Consider the following 19,242-nt stretch of genomic DNA (forward strand, 5'->3'; position numbering starts at 1 on the left):
ATAGTTCAGTATCTGCAATATCAGTATGTGATATTCCCTATGGCAGCAGTCATCAGTCCCTTACCCTCTCCCATTCCCGAGGGCCTTCCCCATCCTCCTCACGCTTTTCATGGCTCGTTTTCCAAAATGCACTGTGGAGAAGTTACACAGACGCTGCCTGACTGATGGGATGGGTGGCTAAGGCACTAGGAGAGGGGTAGAACTCTTCCTTGTCTTCTCTCAGAGGGTGTACAATGAGCTGGAAGAAAAAGAAAGCCCAAGAGGAAGGGCAGCCCCTTCCTGGCTAAATTAAGTTTGCATCCTAAGGCCAGGACTAGGACATAATGCCAGATGTGAGAGACCGAAATGTCCTATGAGTGTCTCAAAGCCTGCTTGTGTCTGTGCAAACCTCCAAGAGAAGCTGCTGCGGCCTGTGAATTGGTCTGGGGGATGTTGCCCAGAGAAGGGGGAGTGTATTGAAGGATGCACCCCCCCACTTCTTTGCAGTTGCACTGTCAGACTCCGTAGATAAGCGTCAAAGGGGCAGAGCTGTGCTGAGTTGCCCCATCCTGTAGCCCTCTGTGGCTCTATTGTGTGGGCCAGACCCCATGCCTGCATGGCTAATGAACTGACAAGAGGCAACGTTCCTGCCCTGAAGCCAGATGCAACAAAACCTGTTGGACCAGAGAAAAAAAAACTAAAGGCGAGCAGATATGTTAATCAGTTGATACTGTGAACTTAAAAAGACAGCAGAAAATTTTCTCTGTGTGCATCTACCATTGAAGCTTGATCCATGTGCACCCACCACCGAAGGACTGAAGACTGAGGACCAACGGGACGTCGCTGGATCCACGGTGGTGACTATTCTTGCAGCCCTATGCCCCATCCTTGCTTTATTTCTGCCTTTTCCTTCCATTGTGTCCTATCGCTACCCCTCTTCACTTCTTTAATAACAAAAAACCTGGTTTGGGTGTACAGCTTTTGACCTCATTTGTGTCTTAATCTCGCTCTTGGGATCGTGTTGAAACCTCCCCTGGCACTGGATTGGGACACCAGAGCGGGAGCTACAAGTGCTCACAAGGTACGTTCTGCTCAGCACTGGCCCTGTTAGACCATCCTTTGGGTGAGGACACTGGCGTTCTTGGGCTACACCATGCTCTTTCAAGGACAGATACTCATCACACCAGAAATACCAATTAATACTAAAATTAAGTGCCCACCCCCTCTTTGGGCATCCACTGTGACCCTGAAATATTACCTTCATTTAAAACAAAAAAACCAAACCACCACAGACTGTCCAGTTTCATGCATGTGATCCTATCTACGTTAGAGAGATTACATGTACATTATTAAATTCAAGACTGGGTCCCTTTAATTGTTTATACAATTTTTAAAGTTTTAACTTACCAGAGTTAAGCAGCTAAAGCATTTTAAAACCAGGTGGAAAATCATTACTGTTTCACAACCATATTAAAAAAAAATTATTTATATGGCTGTTAAGCAGGGGTGGAGCATGCAAAGCTTTATCTTCTCATGATTTAAATCCCAGGCAACGTTCGGTTTGGAAATGACACCAGATGGATTCCAGAGTGCAGCTCAAGGTCATCTAAATACCGTGTTCTGCTCCAAACTGTAAGCACAATCATCACAAGCCACACAAAGCCATCACCAGAAATTTAATACACTGTCAGATACTTGGTGATCTTCTGAAAGAGCACTTCAAATGCTTCTTACCCTCGAGTGCAAGGACACAAATAGCCCTTGTTTAAAACCGGTACAGTAGGAAGGAAATCTCTCTGCACGTCAGTATCGTAGGAATTTATACAGCATTTATGCTGTTGCTTTGTAAACACGTGCCTTGTAAGAACTAGTTGTTTGATAGCCAGGTGGTTAATTTAATATTGTCTTATTCTAGGCAAGTTAAGTCACTCACCTGCAGCTGGAGACAGAGCTTGCTGTTAGAGAGCCACACTCCAGCAACACGCCCTGTGCCATGTAGTGGATAATCTCTTCCCAAAACCACCACAGACATACAGAGCTGACCTTATTTAGAACTCCCCCTCTTTTTTTTTTTTTTTTTGATGAAACCACTTACACTCAAATTGCAATTTTACTACATTGCAGGATTTAAGCCTTACTTTAATAGAAAAATGTCACTAATGAGTAATACCTAACGGGGTGTCAGCTACTCTATTTTTACCGCTGCACGCCCCAGCCCAGCCTCCAGCCTCCTCCCGCACCGCGACTTGCTGCCGCGGCCGGTTCAAGGTCACAGCGTGACCTCCACCACAGCAGGTCCGCAGCACCGGAGAGCAGCCCCGAGAGCCTCCTGTGTAACTTCTGCACAGAACACGGGTTTTTAAGCACAAACAGCGACATTATGCATTTAAAAGAAAGGCTGTTGACTACCTCTCCTTAACAAGGGAGGCTGCTTTCACTACAGTGGAACACAGGGCTTGTCTAACATTTCTAACACTATTTTGTCTTCTGTCTTTGATGTAGCCATTCACCCTTTCCCTATGTTCAGTAAACTTTTATTTTTTCTAACCTTCCATCACTATACCTGCAGTTCCTACTTTTCCTGCCTAGGATTTCTTGTGCCTCCCCCTCAAAGGCAGGGCTCCAACATTTGGGAAATGCTGGGTTAACTGGATCACACTAAAGACTAAACTGAACAAGGAAACTCTTCCACTTGTCCTTTTTACCTTAGACCAAGGCAATTAGCCTTTCCATTAGGACAGAGCTGGTATTTTCCAATGAAATCCATTTTTTCTGGAACAGAAGGTCTAAAGGACTAATGGATTAGTTTGCTGAGCCATTACATCTGCTGACTTGAACTAACAGCACATTTCCAATATGCTACGGAAAGGATGGAGGAATGTGTATTCGGGAAGGGATATTTAGCAAAGTAGTTAAACTCAGCACTTTTAGAGATTTCTGGGTAGATCTGGTAAGTGTATCTTTTCGTGACAGATAGGAACCTTTTCTATACCTTGTGGAAATGGTGAGACCTCAAATCACTTTGAAATTTCAAAACGTTTGTTCCTCCAATGACTATTATGTAAACCCAGTGCAGTCTCTCGCCGAGGAATCATCCTCTATGTAGGTCAGGAGAACGAGAGGTGACCTGTATGTAATCTTGCAAGGGACAAAAGCGGATAAAGAAATTGAAGTATATTTTTAATTTTCCTGACTATTTTGTCTCAAGCAGCAACAGATTCTTCCAGATGTAGAGAAAACAGCATTTGCAGATATGTACAAAAGTTTATTTTACAAACAGCAACTACTTTTGAATAACAAAATTGCAAAAACATAGACCAACATTAGAAAAACAGCTCAGGAGTAATTTTTATCCGAAGAACAATTTAACAGACTTCACTAAGTAAAAATACTCCCCCCACCTTCCCTCCTTGACCATCTAACAGATGGAATTTCTTTACAGAGCTTTAATTGAAGATATGAAATAGACATTAGTGACATTTCAGCAATTTTGGACAACTACAATTAATTGATTGACCATATTACCTTTTCCTGGCTTTGGAAATAAAAAGTCAACTCAGATCTGAAATATGACAAAGTCCAATTCTGAAACAGCATTTTCTCTAAAAAGTGTTGAATGGCAATGGTTCTATTTGTATATTTTGTTACACCACTAATCCACTAGTTTTATTTTCTCAGTAAGGGAAAAAACAAGTTACTTAAAACTATGAAACTGTAACAACCATTATCTTGAGTTAGCAATGAAATATTTGTTCAGGACTCTGACATGGCTGCTACTGTTAGAAACGTGTCTGGAAATGTATACTGACTTGAGTAATAAATGTACTCAGTGTTAAAAAGCATAAGCAGCTTACAAAATATTGATTCAAAAGGATTATTTGCACACACTTTTTCACTGAACTACAAGAGTAGGAAGGGTGTAAGTCCAGAATTCTGGGTTCTTCTAGAAAGTGAAAAACCTATATGAGAAATTCAGTTTTAGGAAACTGCGTACAAATGTCTTATTCAGCTGTTCACGGACAGAAATGGAGGGCATCATTACAGTCTTCAACCTTCTTTTCATGTTTCAGAAGTGTACCAAAAGCTAATTTTGGATAGCTTAATTCAATCAGAGAGACAGTAGGAATTGACGTCTAAGCAAGAAATTGCCGCTTTTAATTTTCAAAGCTGTTAGGACCTGACGAGATTTAAAGTTTCAATAATTGAAAACATTTGAGAAAATGAAAGCATCTCAAGATATTACAGAAAGCCAGTAATGAAAACTATTATAATACAACAGTACTCATTAGCTCTAATAAAGCTACGTTAGCCTGTTTTTTCACTACAGACCCTACTTTTCAGGTTACATTATGCCATTAAAAAAAAGTATTTCTTAGTTCACAACTTTCTAAACACTGAAAAACTACAAATTATTTTAAATCAACTCAATTAGAATATTGCAAAGATGACTCAATGCTCTTCAGCTTAAATCTATGGGTTTTTTTGCAAACCATTTACCTGTAACATGGAATCATTTTTGGTATTAAACTTTGAAAGTATTGTCCATGCTTTTTACCAGGCATACCAGTATTTTTGTAGTCGTATCACTTCAACAATACATAGTTCAGTATCTGCAATATCAGTATGTGATATTCCCTATGGCAAAGGGGATACATCTACAGACATTTTATAAAGAAACCATTATGGTTTGATTTTCTCAAAAAATTATCATCGCTTAAGTTTTTTAAAAAGCGTTATTGAACAAACTCATGATATACTCAACAGTTTACAACAATTCAACTTCAAAACGTGTTGAAGTATGCAAAGCACTGTAATATGGATTGAAATGAAGTTCAAAGTGTTTAGAAACTTTCAGACTCTTAAGAACACTGCTGTTTATCACAAAATTCACTTTTAAACGTATAAGTTTAGACAAGTTGGATCTTAAGATCAACACTCATTCACCACACTTTTGCTCACTGCTTGTCAGTTTGACAATTCCCATTGTGCATAATCTCACCCTTTTCAGCAGACTTCTGTAATATCACAGTACAGTAAGGATTAAGACAGAGTGGCAGTCTGTTTTTGTCACCTGGCTGTTGTGTATATAATGCAATAATCAACAAATAAGACAGCATGGAACCCATCCTCCAGCCCTAAAAAAAGCGTTTTAATAAACTAGAAATGGCAGCTTTTGTAAGAAGTTTTCTTCACAGTTTTATAGTTGATAGCATATATTTAATATTAAACAGGCAGAAAGCCCTAAGGTGTTTATAAACATACTTGAAGACAGTACTGATTGCTGAACCCAGAAAAGTGGTGGCAGCAAATTCACCTAAGTGTCATTCATGGCTTGGAAAATCCCATTCAAGGAAATAAAACTGATTTTTTTTTTTTCCTTCTCCCTATTTTGTAACAGTAGCATTTGACATAACTGATTTTCTTTTTTTTTTTTAATTTTTGAGTTGAGCTCAGTACTTCTCTCCATAAGTACACAGTCAGTCAAGTGAGTTCACTGTTAAATGCCAAAGTTTCAGCTAGCTCAGTAAATACCCTTCAACTTCGCTTGTGACACTGTCAAAACAGTTTTTAACATAACACTGAAAAAAATCATTAAATGCAGTTTTCATCATCAAAAGAAACGTTTTCAGCTATATCTGCTGCTTTCACTGGGACTTCGATTGTTAGAGTAACTGCGATCACTTTCACTGTCAGAGCCATAAGATCTATAAAGAAAAGATTAAAATGCCTCAAAATTCTATTTTCAGCTTCAAATTCAAAATTGTATCATGTAAAAAAATTGCCAAGACAGACACACACAAGACAAGAAGAAAACATATAAGAAGTCTTTTACAGGATCGTATTTCATACAAATGAAGTATTCATTAAGGGACACTCAAAATCAAAATAACGATGAACTTTACACGATGAAAATCCTGTGTAACGAGTCAAACTGTGTTTGTAACTACAAAATTTTCTTGCCTTCTCTGATACAGCTAAGAAATAATCCAAAACAACTGATTTTGTAAGTGCTAATAGCTGACTGAGAAGTACATCCTAACAAATACAATTTTATATTGTGAGTGTTTCTCAACTAAGATAATTTCACAACCTCCTGCTTTATATATTGCAGTTTTTCTTTTGAGGAAGGCTCTTTAAGAATTAGGTCCTGTAACAACAGGAGTGTGTGAGTGTCTGCAAAGTGGAAGTTGTAGATTAAAATGTTTTGGCTTATCCAGAAGAATTCCAAGTTCAGCACCTGGCCAAACATCAAGATAGAGTCCAGATGGTTTCAAACAAGCCACAGGACATACTCAAATTACAGAGAATAAACTTTTCTTAGAGATTTTCCAGTCTCGTGCCTGTAAGGAAAGCTTTCTAAAATCAAAGACGGGCATATCCTAACCCAACATTGTTTCTCTGAAGCTTCCCAACATACTGAAACAATGATTTTGCAAGTCTTATTTCCACACCCTTCGTTAATCTCATTAATTTCCCCTCAAACACAAGATGAAAGTCATCTCGCTGTCAGAACTAGATGGGGAAATGGGTGAGACCAAGGCTGTTAAAAGTTGGTTCAAAGTTGTGAAAAACGAGAATGAGGACAGCAGAGGATGAAAATTTACAGCAGTCTTAGAGATCTGCCTGATTTACCAGTGACTAACATGGGACAAACCAAATCATCAATGACATCCACTCTCTCTCTCTATCCTGTTCCATTTCTGATCTTTGGGAAATGCGCTCACTTACACCTGTATAATTCCCCTCGACTCAGCAGAATATGATTTATCCTAAATTCATCAGCAGCATACTGGATTTGCAGGTCTTCTATGTTCCATAAAGTTAAAAATTCATTCTGGATAGCACTGCAATTTTTAATTTCCCTTCCAGATTTTTTTTTTTTTTTTCAAATCCACTTCTGCAGTCTAACCAAAAAGAATTTACCATCTAATGGAATTCTTTGCATACCAGGTGGCTTTTAATCCATAACAGGGCACTCTATTTACATCTTGAGAGCTAGTTCATTGTCGTTTTTAAGAAACGTTTACAATTATTAAAAAAACCCAAAATGTGCTTATTTTGAATGCATACACACAATGAACTGGAGACTTCTCAAATCTTTCTTACCCTAGTTTCTACTCCATCCACAAATTTAGTATGTCAGAAATTCCCATTTCCTCACTCACACACGTGCTCTAATTTTAATTATTACTTCTGGTAATAATGTATTTTTTTATGCTTGGGGGAAGAAAACATTAGCCTTCAGGACCATCGTATGTATTTAGCAAACTCTTTTGCATAAATACAGTGTCAAAGTCATGCTAGCAAAAACGTACCTGGATCGCCTATCATAACTTCTAGATCTTCGATAGCTGTCACTCCTTTTACTTCTACTTCGACTTCTGCTATAGTAACTATCATATGTGTATGACCTACTTTAAGGGAAAAGAAAGTAATTGTAAATTTACAATTTCTTGTCTAAAATGCTGTTTATTTTAAATGTACGTTTTAAACACATTTATATACAGAGATGAGTGGCTAGGCAGAAATTACTTTTGAATGACGTGGCAAACAGTAACTCTACATTTTATAAACGTTTAAATACAAGAACAAGTGTCATGGTTTAACCCCAGCCAGCAACTAAGTACCACACAGCCACTTGCTCACTCCTCCCCCCTCCCAGTGGGATGGGGAGGAGAATTAAAAAGAACAAAGAGTAAAACTCGTGGGTTGAGATAAGAACAGTTTAATAACTAAAATATTAACAACAGTAATAAAATAATAAAAATAATAGTTGTAATGAAAAGGAATACAATACAAAAGAGAGAAAGAAATAAAACCCAGGAAGAGACAAGTGATGCATAACGCAATCGCTCACCACCCGGTGAGCCAGCAGCGATCTGCCTCCCAGCGAACCACCCCCAGTTTGTATACTGGGCATGACATCCTATGGTATGGAGTAGCCCTTTGGCTAGCTCGGGTCAGCTGTCCTGGCCACGCTCCCTCCCAGCTTCCTGTGCACCCGCTCGCTGGCAGAGCACGGAATACTGAAAAATCCTGCACTTAGGGTAAGCACTGCTTAGCAACGCTGGAACATCAGTGTGTTATCAATGTGATTCTCACACTGAATCCAAAACACAGCACTGTACCAGCTGCTAGGAAGAAAATTAATTCAATCCCAGCCGAAACCAGGATAAGAGGTATCTTCAAAACAACTGTAAAAATCTCTCATTTATTACCCTAGAAAAGATTTACTAAGCATTTTAAAAGTTTTGTGTTTTCTCTACAAATTGCAGATGCAGTAAAAATCTCGTTTGCTAATACTTCTGAAAACAAGAAGTGATTCCATTTATAACTCAATTTTATTTTAACAATAAAGGGAAATGTGTTCAGTATTACTTATCTCGTATCATCACCTATAACCATAATGTCAGGATGATTTGGTTATTTTCAGCTTTTAAGTGTTTTATGTTGATTTAGCTTTGATTCAACTTGCTATCGTGATAGTATATTTTTAAATACTATAGAGGGGTATTCTTATACTGAGATATTTTTATAATAAGTACATTTATTGTAGAGTTTGTATAAAACTATAATCCATACCTGGATCGACTGTGATGACCATAGGAACTACTTCTGGATCTACTTCTACTATAGGTCCGACTGACAAAAACAGAGACATTTGAAGTTAATCAGAATCAAGTGCTGAAGAGAGCGTGGGGAGAGGGGAACGAAAGGAGAGGAACATGATTTGCTCAGAATTCCTTATCCCTACTACCAAACATTAAACAAAATTATTTTCAGTAACAGGAAATTTTGAAATCTGACTATTCAAGCTTGCCCATTTCAAGTAGACACTTCAGACTGCAGTACGCAGAGCTAAGCACATTTCCAACTCGCTCAGAGACTGAAGCATCGTACTGCTACGCCTAATTTACCGGTTTTGTGATACACCCCAACACCACCTCCAGTCAGAGACACTTACCTACGACTCTTGTAACTGTGGTAAGAACTACTTCGACTTCTTGACCGATCTCTACTATACCATCCTCTGCTTCGGCTTCTTGTATAGCTTCTTGACCTACAATCAATGAACAACTTTGGAAAGCACGTAACAGAATACAACTGAAGGGCAGCAGAAAACAGGAAGCATTATAAAGCTTTATCTTTTAAGCTAAATATTTATTCCACACTTGCTAAATGATACAGTGCCGTTTAAAAGGAAAACATGAGTTGAAAAACACGCCTTAAAAATATCAGAACTTTCAAGTTAACACGGTAGGCTGTGGGACTAGCACACACTTCTTACCTATATGAATATGTAGAACTTCGGGACCGACTCCTTGAGTGACTGTAGGATATGGACCTTGTTCGGTGTCTGGATTTAGATTCAGATTTACTTCGTGACCTGCTGAGACTCCTGGACAGGCTATTGTCATCTCTACTTGGAGATTCTTCCTCACTGGAACTTTCTTGGTTCCTTGGCCTTCGATTTAGCCGTGCTGTTTTTCTAACTTCATCAAACAGAGACCCAGGCCTTACTTTATTTTTAGCTTTTATTTCAATTCTTAAACCTGCTGGTTTAGGCTCCGGTGCTAAAGCTACATTCTTAACTTCTGCAGCAGTACTAATTGGTGCTGGCTGTAAGTTACCAACACCTTGCAAAGGCTTCCATTTATTATCTATCATACCACTTTGTGTATTTTCAGTAATTTCACTTTTTAGATTACAGTCTTTAGCACTGGGCACAGGGACAGAGTTATTTTCTTGCCTTCCTGTTTCTTTTTCTTCTTTAACATTAATAAAGTCTATAATATTGTTTCCTAGCTTGACAGCATCTTGTTCAGGCATTTCAACGTGTAAACCTTCATTTATACTAGCACTTAAAGCCTGAGGTTTAGTAGTGAGAATAACAGGAGACAAAATATCCACATCAACCTTTCCTGGTGAGTTACGATCTGGAGTACAAATCTCCATGCTGTCATCTGTCTGAATAACATCTTCCAATCCGTTCTGGTTACTTTCCTCAACTTGTTTAATCTCATCCTTGCACGTGGTCACATTTATTCCTGAGTTTAAAGCACTGGTTGAAGCATCTGTTTCAATGCTATCTTTATTAATGTTACTGCCATCTGGTGAGGCATCACATGTAGCGTTTCTACCTAAAAGGTTTTCATCTGCACAACTCTTTTCACCATTTCCCATTTTGTCTTTGACTATTTCATCCTTTTCATAAACTTGGTTTTTATCCTTTATGTCCCCGGTAAGCTGGTTTTCTTTTTTATCATCCTCAGTACCCAGCTTTTCATTTACCTCATCATCATCTTCTTCACCAAACTCCAGCGGGGGCTGCCAATGAAACATTTCTTTTCTTTTCTGAACTTTGTGTTTCTTCTCCTTTTTCCCTTTTGACTTTTCTTTTGCTTTTTTTGAATGTGGTTTTTTAAGAGGTTTCTTTGATCCGTGTTTGTGTTTCTTTGCCTTTCCTCTAATGTTTGTTGAGCTAGAACAAGAACTCTCAGACTCAGAAGAAGACAACTGTTTGCTTGTCTTCCACGTACAATCAGAATCCAGAAAGCCTTCTGAAGAATTTGATTGTTTTTTTATCCTTTTGGTAACGCTAAGTTCTGTATCAGATCCTGATGTGGCCTCTCCTTCTTCTTTACTAGAGGAGGGTCTGGAATCTCCTCTATTATGCCTTGCATCCCCTCTTTCAGAATTTGATTCAGAGTCCCATTTACTACCTGAATAGGATTTTCGTTTAGTTTTTGCACCACCTCTAGGCTGCTCAGGAGATTTCTCCTTAGCTGCTTTCTTTTTAGCATGATCAGAATCCCCTTCACATTTGGATTTCCCCCCCCTCCTCTCAGAACTTAAGCTATTTTTATCCTGTTTCTGAGTATCTTCTTCTAATTGAAAACGGTCTTCTTTTTCTTGGACTGCTTTCATTTTGGCAGAACACTCACTGTCAGTAGAGAAGTCTGAAGATGATAAACTGTCGCTCTCTTTCAATCCTTGAGAAGACTCATCATAGTCTTTTGTACACTTATAAGGGAGAGTACTTTCAGAGCTTGTTTCTTGCCTCGGTTTAAGAGACCGAGCGTTCTGACCACTTGATGCGGATTTTCTTTTGTTTCTGTGTCTATCATCATCACTAAGGGAATAATAAGATGTTGACTCACTATAACCCGACCTGTCACTGTGGTACTTACTCGGTAATGGTGACCTGCCAGAAGAATGAGATTTTGTCCTACAGCTAGATGGACTTCTAGATCTCGTATAAGATCTTGAGTATGACCTACTTTGAGAGGACCTGCTTCTTGATCTCAGCCAACTATCTGAGCTTCTGTCACTACGATATTTGGAATAGCCGCTTCGATCGCTATCTGAACTTTGTCGCTTACAGTACGAGGAAGAAGTGTTAGCCTCTTTAACGACTACTAAATTGTAATTAGTTTGTGTGGGTATTAAATGGGTTGCTTTAGCTTTCATTTCTTGAATTCGCTCATAAGATGGCTTCCATGGTTTCTGTCCAGGTTTCCACCTTGAAGGCGGTGGACTATCACTTAAGGGAATAACAGGGAGGTTTTCTGGGACAACTGGTGGTACAACAACCTTATCACTCGGGAGTATAACTGCTCTTACAGGATCAGAAGTCTTGTTCAACTTGTTTTCATTTAATCGTGCTGAAATATTTCGTGGAGAATTGGAAACTGTCTTTTGATGCCTAGGGTTAGAACTTGACCTTGACCTACTTCGAGAATGCGATGATTTAGAGGCTGATCTTGATCTAGAACTTCTTCGGGAATAAGATCTTGATTTAGACCTAGATCTGGATCTAGACCTGGACCTGTAGTATGATCGAGTCCCTCTGCTTGATAAAGTTGATGAGCTTTGGTCCTCCTTATCAGATTTAGACCAGTCTCTTCTGGATGAATGCCTAGAAGACAATGAAGAAGAACGAGATTTCCTCTCACGATCACATGACGACTTTGCCCTCCTGAAGAAGGAATGAGAGGATTCTACATCTGATGAGGCTGATGTTTTCTTTTTTTTCGTTTGCTTGTGCTTCTTGAAATGCTTCTGCTTTTTAGATTTCTTTTTATGTTTCACCTTCTTTTTCTCTTTTCTGTGTTTTTTGTGATGGCTAGAATATCTCACAGTACTTAGATCGGAATAACCGTTATGTGACCAAGATCTTGATCTCCGGGATGCACTTCTTTCATCCCATCTGCTTGTACATGGGTCACTCAACCTAGAAAAACAAAGCACTAAGTGAAAATACTTTAAAAACTTCAGATAAACTAAGTATTTTCCCCACCTCCAAGTTTAAAAAAAATTCACACCCCCCCCGACACACACCCCCTTTACTACCAGACAACTGTGTTTTGACTGAGCTTGTTACACTCTTTTTAAGATATAGAATTACATTACTATCAGGAGAGCTACTTCTCTAAGAAATGAATCAGCCAACATCAGCAAGTTTTGCATATTGTAGAACCTGTGTAAAGAGATTTCATGTTTTAACTACTCTAGTCCACAGGACTTTGACCTCTACAAATATCGGATTCTTAAACCACGTTTAAATACAAACTTTAAATCATAATCTATTTAGTTCTTTTTATATACTGAGTGCGTTCAGTTTACTGCTGTACCAGCTAAAAGACTACTATCAGAAACATTCACAATTACTCAGTAATGATTATATTTGATATACTTAAGTTTTTCTTTTGAGGTTTATCTATCAGAATTTGATAGCAGCTCATATTTAGTATCAAGTCATCAGAAATTCCGGAGAGCTGGCTTCCATCAGTTTGCAATTGCAGAAGGAACATACAGCTAAAACAATATAGGATTGGTGGATTCAATTGTCTTATTTGGTAACCGAAGAAACCATATAACCAAGGTTGAGGCTAAAGGAAATCTGACATGACTGGCTTTATGGAAAGCAACAGGAAACTGGACAGGTCTATTAATTACTTCTTAAATAAATATCCAAGATGGCACCATCAGAAACAACTCTTCTGACACTGTTCATCTGGTGTCACATTAGCAAAGTAGAAAGGTTTTAAGAAAATTTTCCACTCTGATTTTTGGAATTTAAATGGAGTATGTTAACCACAAAGACACATTTTTTTATTCAGACATGAACGGCATGGTACATCTACACAATCTATTCAAGCTTGTGTGAAAAAGCCAGACATTTTAAATTTGTGGTTAGGATCTTACTTATCGCCTTTACTCCACTTTTCTCCACTAGGTGGTCTGTACGTTCGTAATCGCTGCATTTCCTCTTTCCAGTGAGGAGGGGTCTCACTGCTCCCATCATCATCAGATTCAGAACAAGATCGTGATCGAGGTGGTGTGTGATATCGCTATGAAAACAAAGACAGATGCATAACACATTTTTCTTTAAAAGAGACTGAATAATATAGAAAAGATACGGTGCCTCTTACACAGATTTTACATGCATCTTTGTAACACAAGTCAGATAACATTACCCACGCAAAGTCCATGAAGAAAACAAGCTCTAGATTTCCTGCCAAAAATACCCACTTTTGGTATGCATATACCCTGCACGTGAGACTGGATTACATAGCTAACTGTATCTTTACCTACTCCGAGAGCATTTCACAAAGTTTGAGAGGGGCCAGCAGCTAATCCATTTTCTTGAAAATGTGAAAGGAAGACTCGAGGAAGTGGTCATGGATCCCCTTTAGGTAACACACTTTGGAATAACACAATTACTGCAGATAACCAACTTTTTTTTTCAGGATACTAAAGCACAGCTGTTTCACTTCAGTTAGCAGACACTTAACTGTATGAGTAAAGACAAGCCCTATTTCAAAAGCTACTGCTGTTCAGCTCTTCAGAAATAGGAATCCAGTTTAAGACACCTTTCAAGCAAAAAAAACCCACCCTTCACAAAAGTGTAATGAAGCTTAATACTTAAAAACTTGTGCTTAGGCACAGCATTTAAGTAGGCAATAAGAGCTACTTGTGCAGCAGAGAAAAAAAACCTCTAATATTGCTAACTCATTATTTTCCATTACCCAGCTGGATACACACTTAGGTAAATTTTGTGAGGAAATTAGATGCTCCTTGACTCAAAGGTTTACTCAATTATTTTGAGCCACTTATAAAAGCAAGCGATATGTGAAAACATCAAAAAAAAAATTGCCCCCCAGAATAAAACCAGAAAGATACATGTATTGGTTTATTCAGTTAATTGCAGGCAGAAGTCTTTAAGACATCTGGATTATACAAAAATATAAAGATAACCTGCCATAAAGATTTGGAGCTTCCCTATCCTTTGAGCTGAAGCAGTGACTACTTAAAAAAAATTTTTTTACAGATGGAATGGCATTTAATAGGTTGCGAAGGTTTCACGGACCTCCCTAATTCTCTCACATTATACTTAGGAGTCTCTCAGAACCTAAGAGGATTCAAAACTAAACAAGCATTTTGAAAAACATCAAACAAGCTTGCCCTGGACAGAAACAGTTGCTAATCAGACTATTAGAGATTGCAGAAAGATTTGTTTCTCCAACTAATTGCTAGCCCTAAATTATTTCTGATATTACTGCTTCTCAGTCTTAATTTTGCCAACAGGGTGCCAAAATTAGGAAAAACGAGACACAGACACCCAAATCCCTAGCAAAAGCAAATTCCACTCAGCTTTTTTTTTAAATTTACATAAATATTTCAAAACATTCAATTTAAAAGGCTTCCTGTAGTGGCTACCAGAAGTGTCAAATACAAACAAAAGCTGTCGGATGCAGCAGAGACAGCTATCAGATTTAATGTCAAGGCTGGCGAACACGGGTCGGTTCTCAGGCGAACCTGAAGTGCTAAGGCTTGGACAATAAGCCCAAGCCAGAGTTGACCTATAGATGAATCCTGTACATTTTATAACTAATAATCATTGTACTAATAGGTATTATACTAAGTTATAGCAAACCACCTATTTTGATGTAAAAGGTGGAAATACTGAAGCCTGAGCAACAGGCCTTGAACTGAAACTGCTAACTCTGTATGTAGTCATTGGTGAAATATGCATAGAAGATGTAGTTTAAACATCATAAAACATGTCTATCCTGAATGTATCCTTATATTTCTTTATGTGTGGGCAAGATAACAGGGCCACGGAAACAGTTGCCTGGCCTTGTGACCTTGCTCATAAATTAACTAGATAAGCAGGGAAACTCCCTTAGCTTCTCCCTTAAGCCCTGGCCAGGCTCTGGGGGGAACCTAACTGAGATGAAAACCAGATATTTCCGCTTAAAACAAAGGTGCCAGCTATTCTGGCTTACTGATTTTTAGGTATATAAGGCTGGGCCCGCTCACAGCGACTTTGGAAGCCTCACCTACGGGTGGACGCACCGCGTAGGATTTCCCACTTGCAGGGAAAGGCTCTCCAAATCCTCGCTGTAACCGGGGCTCCCCAGCGACTGCGGATCTGGATGATGGTAACGTATGCAAGTGGTGATGTATCTTTCTTAATCACTATTCTCTCTCTCAGGCAGTAATGATTTGATGCATTACCCTGTATTTTCCTATTTGTTTAAGCGCGCTACTTTGTCTTTTCTTACTGTATGTTTTCTATATTATTCTGTTATATTATTTAGTTATTTCTAGTAAATACACCTACTCTTTTCACTCTGGTGTCTGAGTTTAATTGATATCCCTGATCAGCAAAACAGAACCTCAAACACTACAATACCTTGGTCGACGCTACGGCCATCTAAACTGTTCATTTTGTGGCTTAAAATAATTGCATCATGGGGATCAGTAGAAAAGTACTTCTCAAATCCAGTGGCTATCACATAAGAAAATCATGCTCAGAGGAGTCTCAGTTAAGACTATTCTAACGAAAAGTGTCTTCAGCTATACAGAGCTTGATATCTATATAGAAACTGGTTTGTTTTTTTTTTTTGAGGACTTCCACTTGCAAAAGAATTCTGGACCAAGCCTTGGTTTGGTTTATGGTTACCCAAATGCTGCCTGCTAAATTATTTTAAAGGGAAAGAATATGCTCAGTCATGGCATGCTACAATTTGAAATATACCAGAATGAAATGCACAATTATAAAAGCTTTTCTTACTTTCTCCCTCTTCTACTGGCTGAAAAACAGTATAGCTGTGCAGTGTGCTTGGGGCTCTGTACTGTGGGTTATTAGAGGAGAGAGAACTAAGGCAAAAGTCCTCAGGATACACCAAAGATCTGAGGTAGAAATCTGCATGAACAGTTGGCAGTCTTCAGAGAGAAAGGTAATAAAAAAAAAAAAAAGACCAAGTCTGCAAATCTGTAAAAATGCTTTACTACCAGCACTGCAAAGTAGTAACTTCTTGTCCCCGCTGTGTCATCTATGACATTACAGATGATCTCAGCCAACACAGCTGATGTAACCTGACAAAATACATTAAGTAGCTAAAAAAAGGAAACAAAAAGTTGACTTTAAAATGTCAAAAAGCAGAACAAACAATGTGATTCTGCCAAAGTTGCCGACAAAACTGTTGTTTCTCAGCAATGTATGCACAACCATCAGGAGATGCAAATACCAGAACTCAGGAGGACAAGCCATACACATCAGAAAGGGCTGCATACACTTAGGACACTGTGGAACAGCTCTGTCTACTGTTACATGTTATAGTCCTAATGCTTAACAGAAACAGCAAGGAAATCCCATGAGTGGAGCAGAGTAAAAGCTCTTATCAAGGTCAGACAAGATACTCTGGGTGAGAGGAAAGAAAAAAAAAACAACAATACAAGGATTGTCACATACTATTGTGCCTCTTCCTTTAATTTTTCGTCCAGATTTAGAGACTGATGGTTTCTGGTCAGTCAGAACTGGTGTAGCATCAAGAAGCTTCCTATATAAATTAATAAAAATATGAGCTTGCATGGAAAAAACCCAAAAAATTAACTTAGATCAATTTTAAGTTGATCATGCAAAATATTAATCTTACTCATCTATTTTGAGATGGCAGAACTAAGAATTCAGTGAATTCTCCAAGAAATAAAGACATACAGTTCTGCAACAAAAGACAAATCAACACACACTTGTTTTCGACCAAACGTGTAACCTATCTGACCTCTTTATGTGTAAATAAATGCTAACAGAGAACTTGCAAAGTACTCTGGTAAAGTGGTAGGTGGCTTTTCTGAAGAAGTTGACTTGTGTTTGGTGCACAGATCACAAAGACAACATGGACAGGAGAGTTTCAGGATCTCAGCAGTTACTCAACCACGACAGTCCACAGGTACTACAGCCTTGCTTCCTTCCTAAGCAAGAGGCAATTCAGCACTCCTTTTTACAGTTTGCATAATATCCGTGAAAGAAGCAGTTACTAAGGCTTTGGAAACATGAGTAAGGTTTCAAAAAAAAGACTTACGGGAGACTATACCATTAAATGAAATAAAAAAACCCAAACTGATTTTAGAGATACCTGGCAATGTAATGTATCAGCTCATCTGAGTCCAAAAGCAAAGAAATTAAATAGAAAAAGAACCTAAGTGCAATTTAGTAGATGTGCAAAACACAAACTGAAAGTAACTGAACTCATTACTTCTGTTCTATCAAAAGGAGATCTTATCTTATCTTATTTTCAAAAATCATAAATAAGTCATACAAATCTGGTTGACTGATTTTGAACCAACGTTTCTTCTTCAGTCTAAGAAAGATGAAAAGTCACCTCTCCCAATCCCAAGTTTCCCTTGCAACCAAACGCTGCTGTGGTTTACATTGCAAAATTTCTTCTGGAATTACTCACTTTTTTTTTTTGCATCATCTGTAATTGAGTTTAAGGTCATAACATGCATGATCCGTAACGACCAATGAAACTCACTCATTAGATCTCACTGAAAAATGCTGACACAGGTTGTAAGGAATATTACACAGAAAACTGTAAGAAGGACGATTAAATTACCTCGTTTAGAAATTCTGGCACTACAGCCATCATTTGATGTTAGTACTAGTAATAGAACATTAGTGGGAAAAATTTATGCACAGCTTCCATCAAGTCAATATAATAAGAAAGCTCAGTGTTCCTTACGGTTCAGGTTCTACACTGACAACAGGCACATCTCTTCTTAGCAAGAATCTATTTTCAGGCACTGGGGGAATTTCTTCAGGACGTACCACAGGTTTATCCCTCTTTATGCTAACATCGACTGCTTTTTCTGTTGTATCACTCTTGTCAGAAAGGCTGCTATGGGGAAAAATAAGTTGATAAATAAAAATTAACCCTCAACTGATAAACACCACTTTCCAAAGTGAAATCCAAAACAAGTCCACACAATGTATCAAACTAAGGTCACTTAACAACCAAACCATGTTTCATTAACAATCCATTTCAGGCTAAAGGAAGAATGGTGCACTCTTAGTGGAAAGAAGGCTCAGTTCTCGCTTTACAGCAAATAATTTTGCCTTTAATTTGCCATTTGTTAAGAACTATTTTAAAAATATAATCAAAGATATATGAAAGATCTATTACTTGCCTAATGTCTCACTTAAACACAGGTATACTGAGTTTAACATGCTGAGACTCATTTCAAAGTCACTCTAGCTTCTATCTGCAAAGATCTCAAAGTCTTTCATGGAAAAAATCTACTCAAGCTCAGCTTTAGGGCTTTTCTTGTTTGGTTAGTTGGCTTGCTTTGTTTATAAAATCAAGCACCAAAATCCTAATTTAAATAAAAGCATTTTCATATTCATTGCTTGACGATTTCATGAACACAAAGTAGAATTTTTCAAATTTCTCTGAAATTCTTTAATTTAAGAGACTAGTCACCGTCTTTGGTTTGAGGTTCGCTTGCACTTTGGATCCTCTTTCTTTCTCTCTTCCTTTCTTCGTTTTCTTGATTGTTTGGTTTTAACTCTTCTTTTACGCTTTCTTCTTCTGCTTCTTTCATTGTCAGCTTCACTTTCAGATGAAGTTTCTGAAGAGCTTGACACACTGGAGGAGGATTCTGAAGCTTCTGAGTCAGAACACACTTTTTTCTTCTTCTCCAAAGCTTAAAACAGATATTTTAAATTTACAGTGTGCACATGTGCATATATACAGCACAAAATATACCATTATATACATGTATAAACACACGTACTGCTTCAGAGGAGCTTAACTTTTTTCACAATGACATGCATTAAAGTACGATAATAAAATGTTGTATAACTGGGTCCAGTCTAAACCCATACCAAAAAAGTGCTACAACTATTTTCCAGCAAAGATAGCTGCAAAAAAAAAAAAAAAATTTCAGTTGCTATGAAGTAAATTGTAAGAA

General features: G+C 38.1%; 1 protein-coding gene across 11 annotated transcripts in view; it reads right to left on the minus strand.

Annotated features, from left to right (window-relative positions):
- Positions 1-3,223: 3,223 nt before the first annotated feature.
- Positions 3,224-19,242, minus strand: part of NKTR (natural killer cell triggering receptor) — a 45,671-nt gene continuing 29,652 nt past the window's right edge. For 8 of the 11 annotated variants that reach the window (XM_074845780.1, XM_074845731.1, XM_074845741.1 and 5 more), the window contains 9 exons: positions 18,753-18,975; positions 18,015-18,170; positions 16,745-16,832; positions 13,189-13,334; positions 9,269-12,214; positions 8,945-9,040; positions 8,563-8,622; positions 7,296-7,394; positions 3,224-5,684 (listed from right to left, as the gene is read on the minus strand). In XM_074845780.1, the coding sequence (XP_074701881.1) occupies positions 5,606-5,684; positions 7,296-7,394; positions 8,563-8,622; positions 8,945-9,040; positions 9,269-12,214; positions 13,189-13,334; positions 16,745-16,832; positions 18,015-18,170; positions 18,753-18,975 (3,893 nt within the window). In that variant the 3' untranslated portion in view covers positions 3,224-5,605. The remainder of the gene's footprint in view (positions 5,685-7,295; positions 7,395-8,562; positions 8,623-8,944; positions 9,041-9,268; positions 12,215-13,188; positions 13,335-16,744; positions 16,833-18,014; positions 18,171-18,752; positions 18,976-19,242) is intronic. The other 3 variants (XM_074845770.1, XM_074845751.1, XM_074845761.1) reach the window with 3 other exon arrangements.

The sequence above is a fragment of the Strix aluco genome, chromosome 1 (assembly GCF_031877795.1).
Source record: "Strix aluco isolate bStrAlu1 chromosome 1, bStrAlu1.hap1, whole genome shotgun sequence".
NCBI classification, from domain to species: domain Eukaryota; kingdom Metazoa; phylum Chordata; class Aves; order Strigiformes; family Strigidae; genus Strix; species Strix aluco.